The sequence below is a fragment of the Taudactylus pleione genome, unplaced genomic scaffold (genome assembly GCF_031769625.1).
Source record: "Taudactylus pleione unplaced genomic scaffold, aTauple2 ptg000189l, whole genome shotgun sequence".
In the NCBI taxonomy this organism is placed as follows: Eukaryota; Metazoa; Chordata; class Amphibia; order Anura; family Myobatrachidae; genus Taudactylus; species Taudactylus pleione.
This window is the reverse complement of record NW_028284591.1, coordinates 10364838-10379179: the sequence shown is the minus strand read 5'-3', so window position 1 is coordinate 10379179 and position 14342 is coordinate 10364838. Positions and strand designations below refer to the sequence as shown.

The following is a 14342-nucleotide window of genomic DNA, read 5'->3' as shown; positions in this document are numbered from 1 at the left end:
CCCTCCCTGTTAGTGCCTAAACCTAACCCTACCCCCTTGGTGCCTAAACCTAACCGTCCCGCCTTAGTGCCAAATCCTAACCCCTCCAGTGGTGCCTAACCCTACCAACCCCCCCGCAGCTAACAGCTGCCGCCTCGGTGTACCTTCGATCGGGATGGCGGCTGTCGAGATTCCGGCGTCGGGATTTCGACGGTTATCTTTGTCCCAGGTCGGGCTTCCGATGCTGTGGTTTCAACAGCCGGCATCCCGTCCGCCGGCATACTAACTGCATCCCGTAACATGGTGGTGGTAAAAATCCCCCCCAAAAAAGTAAAAACAAGTAAAGAAAAAAAACCACACCGACAAACACAATTTATACTCATTTATTCATACTAAAAGGTACACTACTTACATTTTAGGGTTACAGAGTTTGTTGCACATAAGACACAATGAAAATGCATTAATACTTTGTAGCATAGTTTCATCTCGGGTGAAAAAATGCAATAACGGAGATGATGGGAAACACTGTTCATTAATAGTATTTTGTACAGCTGTATTTCTTATACACAGTGCAGGAGCCCAGTGGTGGCAGCCTGTCTCCTGGCTGTATAACATGGCATGCTCAGTGCCTAGGACAGAGTCCCTACTACCTTGCACAGTGGCATGTTCCCTTTGGTAGTTACATTAGACATAAAACAGCAGCGGGCAGGACATGTCCCCTCTCTGAAGACGCCATTACACTGCCATCATCTGAGCATGTCTATAGCGGACACGATTCCTCCTGTATAATACACAGGTATGCTAATATATGTATAAACTCCTGTAACAGCTGCATAAACAACCTGTAATGTAATTGGTGAATTCTGATATCATTACTTGACTGTTCCTTGGAAAAACTTGTGTGTAATAGTGATTTATCTGCGATGGTGCCATATTAGAGGACCCCTCTTATTGTATAAACCTCTGAATATCAGTACTGATCACCTGATTCAGAGATGGTTGCTAATGCAGCGGGTGTGGGAATATGCTAATTTTAGCTTTGTGCGGGACGGTGCGATGAAGTGTACCAGCGCTGACACGCCCACTTTCAGGCTGGAGATGATGGAGATTGTAAACACACCAACATTGATATTCGTGTTATCCCAAGGTCTGCTCTAGCTACGCTCCCCTAATCCAACTAAACAAGAGGCCTCTAAAGTTGTGGATTTGCGAATGGGAACGCAGTGATTCCCGGACTTTTTGCATAAGTGGACTAACAAAACAACGATCAACTGCCAGAGCATGAGAATAGCGCCCATCTCTGAATCGGCCTCTGTGTGCGCACCCAATTGCCCGCATACCCTTCTATCGCCAGGAACCTCCTCTGTGACTCCTGTATGTAGCTACTTAGAAGCCAGTCCAGTCACGTGAAAAAAGAAAGTGCACCATCTTTCAAATCTCTGTTCTTACATATCAGGACATAACAATCATCCACTCCTCACCAAGTCCTAAAACGTAATGAATCAAATCTCACGTGACAGATAACAAATTTTTTCTTTTGCATTACTTATTCAACAACCAAAAAAAAAAGCCAACATGAATAAGGCATGTGTGAGAAAGTAAGTACACCCTTACTGCTTCCATATCAGTAGAGAAGGTAATGTGAGCTAGGTGCTGCTACTGGAGTTACACAATTATGGGCACGTGCTATCGTCTCTATATAGTGATTAGAAAGAGCCACTGGTGGTTCGGTCTGGAGCTTTCAGGTTGGGAATGAAGCCTGTTACTCCACTAGGAACCTCTGACATCACTGAGGCACTCAGCTAACAGCCTATCCACTAATTGCCTGCACATCCCCTGCAAAACAGAACAGCCTATCCACTGATTGCCTGCACATCCCCTGCAAAACAGAACAGCCTATCCACTGATTGCCTGCACATCCCCTGCAAAACAGAACAGCCTATCCACTAATTGCCTGCACATCCCCTGCAAAACAGAACAGCCTATCCACTGATTGCCTGCACATCCCCTGCAAAACAGAACAGCCTATCCACGGATTGCCTGCACATCCCCTGCAAAACAGAACAGCCTATCCACTAATTGCCTGCACATCCCCTGCAAAACAGAACAGCCTATCCACGGATTGCCTGCACATCCCCTGCAAAACAGAACAGCCTATCCACTAATTGCCTGCACATCCCCTGCAAAACAGAACAGCCTATCCACTAATTGCCTGCACATCCCCTGCAAAACAGAACAGCCTATCCTCTCATTGCCTGCACATTCCCTGCAAAACAGGACAGCCTATCCACTGATTGCCTGCACATTCCCTACAAAACAGAACAGCCTATCCACTAATTGCCTGCACATCCCCTGCAAAACAGGACAGCCTATCCACTAATTGCCTGCACATCCCCTGCAAAACAAAACAGCCTATCCTCTCATTGCCTGCACATCCCCTGCAAAACAGAACAGACTATCTAAGGATTGCCTGCACATCCCCTGCAAAACAGGACAGCCTATCCACTAATTGCCTGCACATCCCCTGCAAAACAGGACAGCCTATCCACTGATAGTCTGTTCTATTTTGCAGGGAATGTGCAGGCAATCAGTGGGTAGGCTGTCCTGTTTTGCAGGGAATGTGCAGGCAATCAGTGGGTAGGCTGTCCTGTTTTGCAGGGAATGTGCAGGCAATCAGTGGGTAGGCTGTCCTGTCATGCAGGGAATATTAGTGTGTGCATGCAATCCTTAGATAGTCTGTTCTGTTTTGCAGGGAATGTGCAGGCAATCTAAGGATTGCATGCACACTCTAATATTCCCTGCATGACAGGACAGCCTACCCACTGATTGCCTGCACATTCCCTGCAAAACAGGACAGCCTACCCACTGATTGCCTGCACATTCCCTGCAAAACAGGACAGCCTACCCACTGATTGCATGCACATCCCCGCAAAACAGGACAGCCTATCCACTGATTGCCTGCACATCCCCTGCAAAAGAGAACAGCCTATCCACTGATTGCCTGCACATTCCCTGCAAAAACAGGACAGAATACCCACTGATTGCCTGCACATCCCCTGCAAAAACAGGACAGCCTATCCACTGATTGCCTGCACATCCCCTGCAAAACAGGACAGCCTATCCACTGATTGCCTGCACATTCCCTGCAAAACAGAACAGCCTATCCACTAATTGCCTGCACGTTCCCTGCAAAACAGGACAGCCTATCCACTGATTGCCTGCACATCCCCTGCAAAAGAGAACAGCCTATCCACTGATTGCCTGCACATTCCCTGCAAAACAGGACAGCCTATCCACTGATTGCCTGCACATTCCCTGCAAAACAGAACAGCCTATCCACTGATTGCCTGCACATTCCCTGCAAAACAGAACAGCCTATCCAATGATTGCCTGCACATTCCCTGCAAAACAGGACAGCCTATCCACTGATTGCCTGCACATTCCCTGCAAAACAGAACAGCCTTTCCACTAACTGCCTGCACGTTCCCTGCAAAACAGGACAGCCTATCCACTAATTGCCTGCACATCCCCTGCAAAACAGAACAGCCTATCCACTAATTGCCTGCACATCCCCTGCAAAACAGAACAGCCTATCCACTAATTGCCTGCACATCCCCTGCAAAAGAGGACAGCCTATCCACTGATTGCCTGCACATTCCCTTCAAAACAGGACAGCCTATCCACTGATTGCCTGCACATTCCCTGCAAAACAGGACAGCCTATCCACTGATTGCCTGCACATTCCCTGCAAAACAGAACAGCCTTTCCACTAATTGCCTGCACGTTCCCTGCAAAACAGGACAGCCTATCCACTAATTGCCTGCACATCCCCTGCAAAACAGAACAGCCTATCCACTAATTGCCTGCACATCCCCTGCAAAACAGAACAGCCTATCCACTAATTGCCTGCACATCCCCTGCAAAAGAGGACAGCCTATCCACTGATTGCCTGCACATTCCCTTCAAAACAGGACAGCCTATCCACTGATTGCCTGCACATTCCCTGCAAAACAGAACAGCCTATCCACTAATTGCCTGCACATTCCCTGCAAAACAGAACAGACTATCTAAGGATTGCATGCACACTCTAATATTCCCTGCATGACAGGACAGCCTACCCACTGATTGCCTGCACATCCCCTGCAAAACAGAACAGCCTATCCACTAATTTCCTGCACATCCCCTGCAAAACAGAACAGCCTATCCACTAATTGCCTGCACATCCCCTGCAAAAGAGAACAGCCTGTCCACCAATTGCCTATACACTGCATGATAGTGACAAGCACACTCTAATAAAACCTGCAATACAGGGCAGCCTGCACACTCTATTCCCTGCAAAATACGACAGCCTATCCACTGATATTCCCTGCAGGACAGAACAGCCTGTACATGTTATTAAAAAAGACCCTCCGTGTCAAAAATAACAGTCCCTGGACATGGGTCTATAGCTAATTTATGATGCATAAAATAATCCAGAACAGTTAGATTTAAGGTCACAGACATCAAACAAATGTAGTAGCAATGGGACAAAATCCTTTTAATATTCTGAATTAATGTGCGGGAAGGGGGGGGGGGTATGTTTGACTGGCTAAATAAAAATAATGTATTGCTATGGCACTGCGTGCCTCATGCCTCAGTGATGCCAACGAAATGGTCACTTCTGCTGCGAACAGGAGCCAGGGACAGATTAAACCCAAGTGTTTGCTGACAGTCATCCGTCCATCCTCAGCAACAGAAGCGGCTTTGATAGGGGTCAGCAGTCATTTTATGGGCACACTGGCAGCCTGGCGTCCGTGCTACTTTTCTAACCTGTCTAATTTCTGATCTGCATTCTGAAAGGGTTAATATCAGCTCTCTCTAACAGCACAAATTCCATAAAACCTGATCTACGGCCACTTACAAAACATTAAAAAAAAAAAAAAACTATTACCTATGTAACATGGTAAAACTAAAGAAGTTTTGTTGCCTCTCTTTTGACCAGGGGGGGGGAGATGTATCAAATCTTGGAGAGAGATAAAGTAAAGTTGCCTACAGCAACCAACCAGCCAGATAAATGAGAGTTAGAAGCTGATCGGTTGCTTTGGGCAACTGCACCACTTTTATCTCTCTGGAAGTTTTGGTACATCTCCCCCAAAGTGGTTATATCTAACTTCCAAACGAAAATACAAAAACCCACACGTGGTGAAGCTAATCTAAGCTACGGCTTTCCAATCCTGGGTGGGGGTGTGAGAATGCTGGGTTTAGTGCCAGCTGGGATGTGGTCTCTCCAGCTGCTGGGTACACTGGGATAATGGCCTGCCGACTACGCCAAGCAGCTGCACAGACAGAAGGCTTTCCTCACACCTGCACCTATACTAAAAATATGTGACCCCCGGGCTACATTACAGCAACATGTTCTAGGCAATAATCTTCGCACATCTCTGCTCGTACCTCCTAGGGTTTGTGAGCAAATATGAGGCCTCAGCTAATGCTAATCAGTAGTCACAGCGAGGGAAGGAGACCCCAGCACACCCGTTCAAGTATTATAGCACTGACCAAAGGAGCTTACTAAAATACAATACCCAAGTGATGTTAGTATGTATAAACACTGAGCTCTTACGTCAGCCTTAGGAAAACGTGTGTATTAGAAGGAATCGTGCACCCCTACAGGAAAATATTAGATATTAAAAATCATTTCTGTGGCCTGTATAAAGTTGTTCTGCCCACAGCCTTGTTCTTTTATATGCTGACTTCTAATATCCATATAAGCTCACATTCAGGAGTGCATTATCATAGGATAGAGGGCCTGATTCAGAGCCGGACGCAATTAGCGCTCGCTCGTCCAGAAAATAGGGGTGGCTATTCAAATGAACCGTTCGCTCTTTGCGGTGTGTTCACGCCTCTAGGTCTGAACGAGCGAACAAAACTTGCGGTCGTTTTTTTGAAAAATACACCCCCTGGCCGCTCGCATCCTACGTCATGTTCGCTATTTATTAGATTAATCGAGTACATCGACCAGGGTATGAACTGCTCGCTATTCTTGGGGTTGGTTTTTGCTACCACAATCTTGCGAGCAGTTCTGGCTATAAAATAACCCAGTGACGTGGTCAATGACGCTGCTGTTTTAATTATGCACACCCATAAAACGCCCGTTTTGACCTTTAAGCACGCCTGCGTTCGGATCTCCAGTCCCCGTTTTCAAGCACCTTCCCCTGTTACCACCCACATACGCCTCTTTCTGTCACTCAAATTATCAGGCATTCGCTATTTTGCGAGCACATGAATTTCGACCGCAGTGACTGGTACGCGCATGCGTATAACGATCCGTACGCATGCGCAGTTGGGCAAACATCGCTCGGAGCGAACGAGCGGCCGCTTACGAGCAGCTCTGAATCAGGCCCAGAGAGAGATGCAATACAGTCTGGTCAGTGAAAGGCCAGACACACCATTATAATCTAGGGTGCAACACCCCCCACTCATTTCCAAACCTCTGATACAACTGTACAAGGGAATCTTTTCACCAGTGATTAAACCCCCCTTTGGAGAGAGTAAAAATTCCCATACATCAGCGATGTATTCAATTCCCTGAACCCCAGATGCCCGTGTCGTGGCATCGATGAACATGTTGAATTTCCCTGATGTGCCGGCCCCGATCAAGATGTGACTGGGATCAGCAAATCGGGGATTTTTAACATGAAGAATTTCACCCAATCTGCGATCATCGATGGCCGTCGGTCATCATTTCCGACCGGCTGGACCGGGGGAATCAATGAAACGGCCGCCTGATGTATGGGGCCCTTAACACTATCAGGCTGTAGCCTGGGTAATATACATCAATAACTATAGTGAAAGGTATGCATTTTTTTCGGCTAAAAAATACACTGTTAAACTTTATCATATTAACTTTTTCTATATAGCAGCATCTTCATATCTGTACGTATCAATCATATCATATCATTTATACAACTCAAGGATATAATCTCTCTTTAAATAAAGCGCTGTGTAATATTTATAATCTATATGTAAATGGTGCTGTGGGCCGTGTACTTTCCGCCCGCATGAGCTGCATAGCATGCCAGGTGCTGCGGGAAAGCCCTGGACATTTAACCTCTGCCCTGATACAAAGCGAAGGCCTGCAATAGACAACAAGAGTTTTCCTTGCGACAGTTCTACAGTAGGTTCTGTTTCAAGTCTGGGTTGCTGGTTCCGACAATGCTATGTACCATCGCGGACGCTTCCTACATCTGCCACGTTTTCTACGTGTGCCACCTACTAACTTCATCTTTCAGGAAGATGCCCAAGCTGCCTGAAGGTGGGGATTTCTCTTATTGGGGTTGATTCGGAGTCACACTTTATAGTCTTCATTCTAGCACCCCTGCACCTGTCACAAGCCCGTGCAGTTCCTCTTTCCTGCATGGGGTGTCAGCTGTCTGCTCTGTGCTCAGTGGTGATGCTAGCACAACCCTACTTCTTCTATACAGACCAGGGTGTGCTAGAATCACCAGAGCAGAGAGTGACACCCCATGCAGGAAAGAGGAACTGCACGGGTTGTGACAGGTGCGGGGTGTCAGAATGAAGACTACTTTAGCACCTTTTGCCGTAGTTAAGCCTGCATCTATGTGTTAATGCATTGATGCACACTTTGTGTCTCTTCAGACTCATCAATCCCGCTTGGTGCCATCAGTCGCACCATCAAAACTTGCCCCACCCCCATGTCAGGTGCAGATTCTCTCCGTCAAAGTATGGCTTCCAATGCGAGTGATTACGCCTTCAGCAAAACGGCCACAACACTCCCATAAGAAGCACCATCTTTCTGCGTCCAAATAAGCACCACCCAGTCACTGTCCAGGAATCCCCAGCACATTTCCAATACACTCCCGATACCGCGTGACTCAATCGCAACGGCACCTCTGTGTGCGCGCACACTGCGGGACGCCTGGGCTGTAAGAGTTTAGGGATTTTCAAAAACGCTCTACACCACTCAGAATCAGGCCCAACGTGTTTTATTTAAAGAAAATGGATGCAGAGAAAAAGAATTAAAAAAAATAAATAATTATATGAAGATTAATGGACAAAAAACGCTCCCCCCACTGATAAATAAAATATCCTGCGCCCGCCGTGTAAGTACTGAGCGCCTGTAGTGCAAAAGGTATCTTTCACAAAGACCTTCTGAAATGCCCCTCAATGTGAACGGGTCTGAATTGCACAGTAAACGCGCCCACCTGTATATATGGATTATTGCACAGATGACGCGCTTTACAGAACATAAGGACTAGCAGCCACCAAAACAGATCTGCAAAGGACGGCTAGGCCGACAGACATTTCCCCGGGGTTGTACTAACTTGTTATCCTCTGTATTTAGCAAATAAACATTTGATCTATGTCTACGCCCTTCATATCAGATCTGATTTTTACATTTATAAAATATCCATTTAAATTTATCAGTTGCACACCAACATTTTAGATGGCCTCCAGCAGTGTATAATGGAGTGTGGGGGGGGGGGGGGGGGGGGGGTAAATCTACACCTAAATCAGAGCTGCAATGGAGTGTCAGGTGAGACCCTGTTTAACCTTCATAATGTGAATTTCACTTTTGGCCCGTTAACGGTAGTATCAGCATATAAGCAATCAGAAAAAGATGCTAATTGGAATCTCGTCCTCACCCATCCCTGGTGAAATGCTCCAATGCTTCCCATGTGACACTACTGAGACTGAACGGCGCAGACAAACGCCTTTCACTAATTAGGCGTACAGCAAAATAACGGATTAGTAGTTAATTAAATAAAGGAGAAAAATTTTAAAACAATCTTATAATTTGGTGTACAAACTTTTGAAACCACAACTTTCCTTATATATTTTTCCTTTCCGGACCAATACTGAAATTCACATTTTAGATTGCATAAAAAGAATTCTGTCCAAGCATTTCTATTTATTCTCAGCGGTTCATTTTCTGACCTATTTCTGGACCAAAAATGTCCATACAAATAGGACACTTGGCTCTGCCTTAGTGGAGTAGCTTAAGGTTCAATACACAATATTTTATATGTTATCAGGACAGTTCAGGCATGTAAAGCTCTGTGGGCTTATTACATATATTACACTAGAAAGACACGAGGGCAACACAGTTATTGCATATGAGGAGTTTTGGACGGTTTATCAGCTACAGGGCGCGGTCTTACAAAAGTCGCCTCTTGTACGATCTCCTCTCTGCGTTGTCTAACCCCCCTGCCATTACCAGATTGCAGCCGATGGCTCCAGATGCTGGGGGAGCGCCCTGGCTAGGGTAGGTCATTTAAACCTCCTGCTGCTGGCGATGTAAAACAAACGAGGAACCTGATTGGACAGAGCAAGTGGACATGCCAAATCAATTGTCACTTTAATTACACACCGCCTATAGCGCAGTGACTGGCACCTCCTCCTGCGCCCAGCATCTGGGAACGGGTAATGGCAGGGTGTCGTCGGGCAAAGGCTTTGCAGAGTACATTGATACATAACCCATTAAATGGGTAACCCCTGCATAGGAAACCTTCTTGAAACATGACCTGAACACAGATGCCAGAAATATTACATACACTTTGAATATAGAGGAAAGCAGGTTACAGGATTGGCAAAACATTCTTTACATTATCGACACGTAGTTCATATACAGCATTTAAGGAGGCAGCTCATTGAGGCACACGCTGGTTGAAGAATTGACCAGGAATTGGTTCGTGACAAGCAGCGCTCGCACCCTTGCGTCAAGCATTCCTAACGCCGACTGGGGCGGTATCTACTGTATGGGTTATAATACTTAGAAGGATAATGGTTTTCGGACCTGTCACAAGAAGGCCATAAACGCTATTGTCTGTAAGTCATAATCTTAGCGGGCGCGCTTTCAAAATATTACATCTGCAGTATTAGAATAAGAGTATAGTGTGTATAATATAGTTGACAAAACTCTTCACCTACCCAGCTACATAGATTGCTGTCCTAGACTTCCTCTCTCTCAGGTCACGTGGCATGCATGATCTAGCATAATGCATTTCAGCCAAGCTTTGGTTAAGGACTTGGTAGATAAATCAGCCTCTCTTAAGGAAATAGACAACCGGAGAAAGAGAGCACTCGTCTAGTGCAATTGAAGAAAATTATAATAATAATAAAAACGAATACTAATTAACCAGAAGACCTGCGTGGCGACTAGGATTGGTTTATGTCCTGATCGGCAATGTTGCCGTTCTCTGGGATGGTGTCTGGAAAATTGTTGTTATTTAAAGCGGATGGCGGGAACTCTAGCGTGTCGACATTCTGGTAGCTCATGTACGAGCCGAGAGCCTGCTGGGGGAAGGCCGGGCTCTCCCGCCCTGCTATGAAGGTACTGGAAGAGCTGCTGGGCGTAAGGCTCTGCCCACCTAGGTGCAGCTTAGTAGGGTCTCTGGGCTCCAGCTGCTGTTTGCTCTCCTCGTCGGTGTCTAGCCGCGTCAGTTTCTCTATCCACATGCGGAACTTCTCCTCAGTCTGTCTCTGCATTTCTGCAAAACAGTTCATAGCTTCTTCCAGGACATTGCCTATGCAGTTTCTATCCCATACGGTGCCCCTTTCGAGCAATCTCGGAATGTCCCTGGGCGTTCCGGCAGATCCCCCAGCGCGGTTGAAGCCAGCTTTAAAGACATTGAGGCCATCGGGTAAGAAAACATTAAGCAAGCAAGCAGATAACATAATTAATCTGTGTTTATCCAGAGTAAGCATGCCTTAGTATGAACAGTGATAGGAGCGCGCAGACCTAGTCCGCTCGGGTGTTAATGGGATGGAAGTCAACGCCTCACGTAACTCATACCATAATGATCCCAGGTTAAAAAAAAGGCAACAGGCATATTACACAGTGTGTATCATCTAACGCAAACTTATTACAATTAATAAACAAAACAATTGTAAATTAAACCTAAAAATTTGCAACAATTAAAAAAAAAAAAAAAAAAGAACCAGCTGACAGGTGAGATATAATATAACTGAATAAATGTCATTGAACTGAATGTTGAGTCGACCAATTGCATCCACAGAATATATTTGGAGACTTGATAAACCAGTGATGGACCCTGAATAGTTTACGACAGAGAACCGCTGTGCTGCTCGCGCCTTACGGAAGGATTACTCGGTCACGCGGCGAGGGGTATACAGATACTTAGCTGTGGATTACGGTTTCTGTAGACTCATTAATACACAAGTTTCATAGAACACAGAGATTGGGGGTTTGCATGGTAAATAACTTTTTTGTGTCGCACAGAAATGATTCAGCGGAAATGTGAGCGGATCGTTCTGCTGACGGATAAAGTGCACTGAGCATCGGGGACCAGTGTGGCAGATTATTATTCTTAGTACCAGGAAGGATTGATTCATCAAAGGGAGAGCTAGACGCAAGTGTCATATGTGGGAAACATGACCATGACGAGGGAGCTTGTTATTGTAAAGATACATTATGATTTGTGGGAAGAGAGATTTAAATGGCATTCAAGGGGAGAAGCGAGACCACTTACAGGGGGGGTTTCTTGGTCGAACAGGCTAAATGACTTTATATGAATCTGTACACATACTCGTTAGAGGTGGAGATCAGATCTTTGGACTATGAGGCTGATTCAGCATCGGACGGAATTGCAAAGCTGCACGCAGGCGTCTTTGCGATTCTGTCCTTGCTAATAGGCAAATGCACCAGGAGGTGTATGATGCCCAATGCTGCATTTGCGATCCCAGCACTGCGACCGAGGTTGCAGGCTGAGATCACCATCGCAACCATCGGTGGACGATGGTCGCGATGGTGGACGGCGCCGGGCCGCCAGCCAGCTGAGAAAGCCTCAGCTTACTCAGACTTGCCGTTTCCAGGAATGCCGGCCAACCCCGCCCCTTAAAGGCATCAAAGGGGCTGCGTGCAAATACACAGCACCCATTCTGCACACTTGCAGAAGGGTCCTGCGCACACGCAGATTCCCGTTAATCGGGAACCTGCGTTCAGCTCTGCAGATCAGCTCCTATGTGTGGGAAAGCACCTGTGCTGCAAGTTTATGTAAAACAAAGATTATTAAAAAATGTTCATGAGACATCAATTAAATCCATTCCCAAAGTGCCACTGCTCACATGACTTCTACAAATGAGACGTACTCGTATAATTGGACAAACAAAAAAAAAAAAAAAAACTTTTCACCAAATATATTTGTAGCTGCCCCCACAATCCAGCAAAAGCAGGTTCTAAGTCATTTAGGGGAAAGATCCGAAAAACTCTCATAAGGTTCTCATACAGGTCAAAAGGCTCAAATTTAAAGTTGGCTACATATGGTCACATCGCTGGTACTCCCTGTGATGGGCGCAACTGCTGCATCCACTCTGATGTCTGGAGTAGTAGCCTGCTCCTCAATGAGCAAGCACCGAGACCCCGTGCTGTAACATCGCCGATGATTCTTTAGCTGCCACCATCGATACTTGCATCAGCCCTGTGACTATGGCCTCCTCCGCCTGCGTGTCTGGGAACGCAGCCCTGTCGCCGCCACGCACAAGCCGCTCTCATAACACGCCCATGAGACTGACATTTTTTTTTTTCGTTCACTTCCAGCCACCTCCCGGTCACCACTCACGAGCACTCGCCACATATCTGATACAGCCTGTCCCGGTCACATCGCCTTTGCGCGTGAACTCGGGGTAACGCATGCGCCGTAGGGGTTTTCAGAACATTTTGCACATGCGCCGTTGCTACAGAAACATCTGCACTGAGTGGGACGGAGTGTCAGGGCCTAACCTTGGGAGGACAATGTTCCGGTTTAGGGCCTGATTCAGACCCGGACGCTATCCGCAGTGCGCTCGCTATTGCCCATGGTTGCTAATCTGCGCATGCATCGCAGTGCGCAAATTACACAGTGCGTTCGCAGATCCCTCGCTCGCACAGCAAAGCCCCCAGCAGAGTGAGTGACAGGAGAGGCCGTTTGTGGGTGGTGACAGGAGCTGTCCAGTAAAAATGAGGGGGTTGGAGATGCGAACGCAGGCGTGCCTGAGTGTTTCAACGCCGTTTTAGAGGCGTGCATAATTAATAGGCAGCGTCATAGTACACATCACCAGCCATTTTTTTACTCTGTTTTCCTCGCAATGCTTGCGGTAGAAGAAAGCTACCACAAGCACTGCGTTCCCATCCGATAGTGGTCGATGTACCAATGTTTTCACAATCTTCCAGGAGATGACGTGGGGCAGTGGGCGTCTCTGCATTCGCTAAGGGGAGTCTGCATACACAAAGCGAAGGCTCGTATAGGTAAGATGGGCGTTCTTATGCCTTGGCGAGCGATCGCTCCCCGCCGTGTCACTTTCAAATATTTGCATACGCATCGAGCGAGCGTACGCTCATAGCGACCGGGTCTGAATCAGGCCCTTAGTACAAACACTTCCATTATTTCAGGTATATATGTCAGACCAATGATGTATCATTTGCACATAGTATGTTTTATTATAATATAGTCACATAGTAGCTTTAGATGAATATGGTTTATTTAAATTAATTTTATTAGTTTACTATTTATAGTAAGGAACTCACTGATTTATCTACGCTGAGGGTATCCTGTTCACTGTATCCTTGTATGTCTTCCCTCCATGTAGTGCTTATTGTAACCAATGTAATGCACCCAACATGGCTGCCTCGCCTGGGGTTCTAGGTGTAGAACGAAACATGCATGGTTCTGATAAACGTGCCAGAAACTCGCCTAGAATTTTTAGCTCTCTCATAATTATGTAAAGTATTGCCTGTTCTGCCCAGTGTTATTCTATGTAGTGAGCCTGAAATGGCAGCTTCACATGGAGACTCTCCATAGGTTGGATGACTGAAACTGATAACCCAAAATGGCTGCCACACCTGGAGACTCCATAGGTAGGATGACTGAAACGGATAACCCAAAATGGCTGCCACACCCTTTGTATTATGGCCATCATCACTTTATTATGTCCAGTTTCAGTACTGTAATAGGTTGGTACTATCTGTTAAGCGACTTGAGTCTTATTGTAGAAAGAGAGCGCTGTATAAATAAGATCATTATTACAGTATATAGGGCATGTCTGAAGTCTGCGTCGTCTAACAGTCTGCACCTCAGGTTTATAAGTGAAGCCACAGAGGCTCAATTTAGCTGTATTTTAGGAGAATGATCTACTGGTTGTAAGTACAGTACGGCTTGGTCCTAGTGATAGAACAGCAGGACTTACTAAGTCAATTTACATCCTGAAAAAAAAATGTTGATTATGAGGGGGAAAAATAAAACTGGGCGCATATTTTACTGCTCTCTCCTGGTGTAACCCAGGCGCATATACTACTGTTCTCTCCTGGTGTAACCCAGGCGCATATACTACTGTTCTCTCCTGGTGTAACCCAGGCACATGTACTACTG

General features: G+C 46.2%; 1 protein-coding gene across 3 annotated transcripts in view; it reads right to left on the bottom strand.

The window, feature by feature from the left end:
* ARK2N (arkadia (RNF111) N-terminal like PKA signaling regulator 2N) overlaps window positions 1–14342 on the bottom strand; it is a 70435-nt gene that overhangs the window by 29630 nt on the left and 26463 nt on the right. The window contains exon 3 of one of the 3 annotated variants that reach the window (XM_088476503.1): window positions 8491–10595. The exons of the other annotated variants lie outside the window; for them this stretch is intronic. Coding sequence (XP_088332629.1) covers window positions 10135–10595 — 461 coding nt within the window. The 3' untranslated portion in view covers window positions 8491–10134. Of the gene's footprint in view, window positions 1–8490; window positions 10596–14342 lie in introns of those variants that run through there. 3 annotated transcript variants of the gene reach the window in all.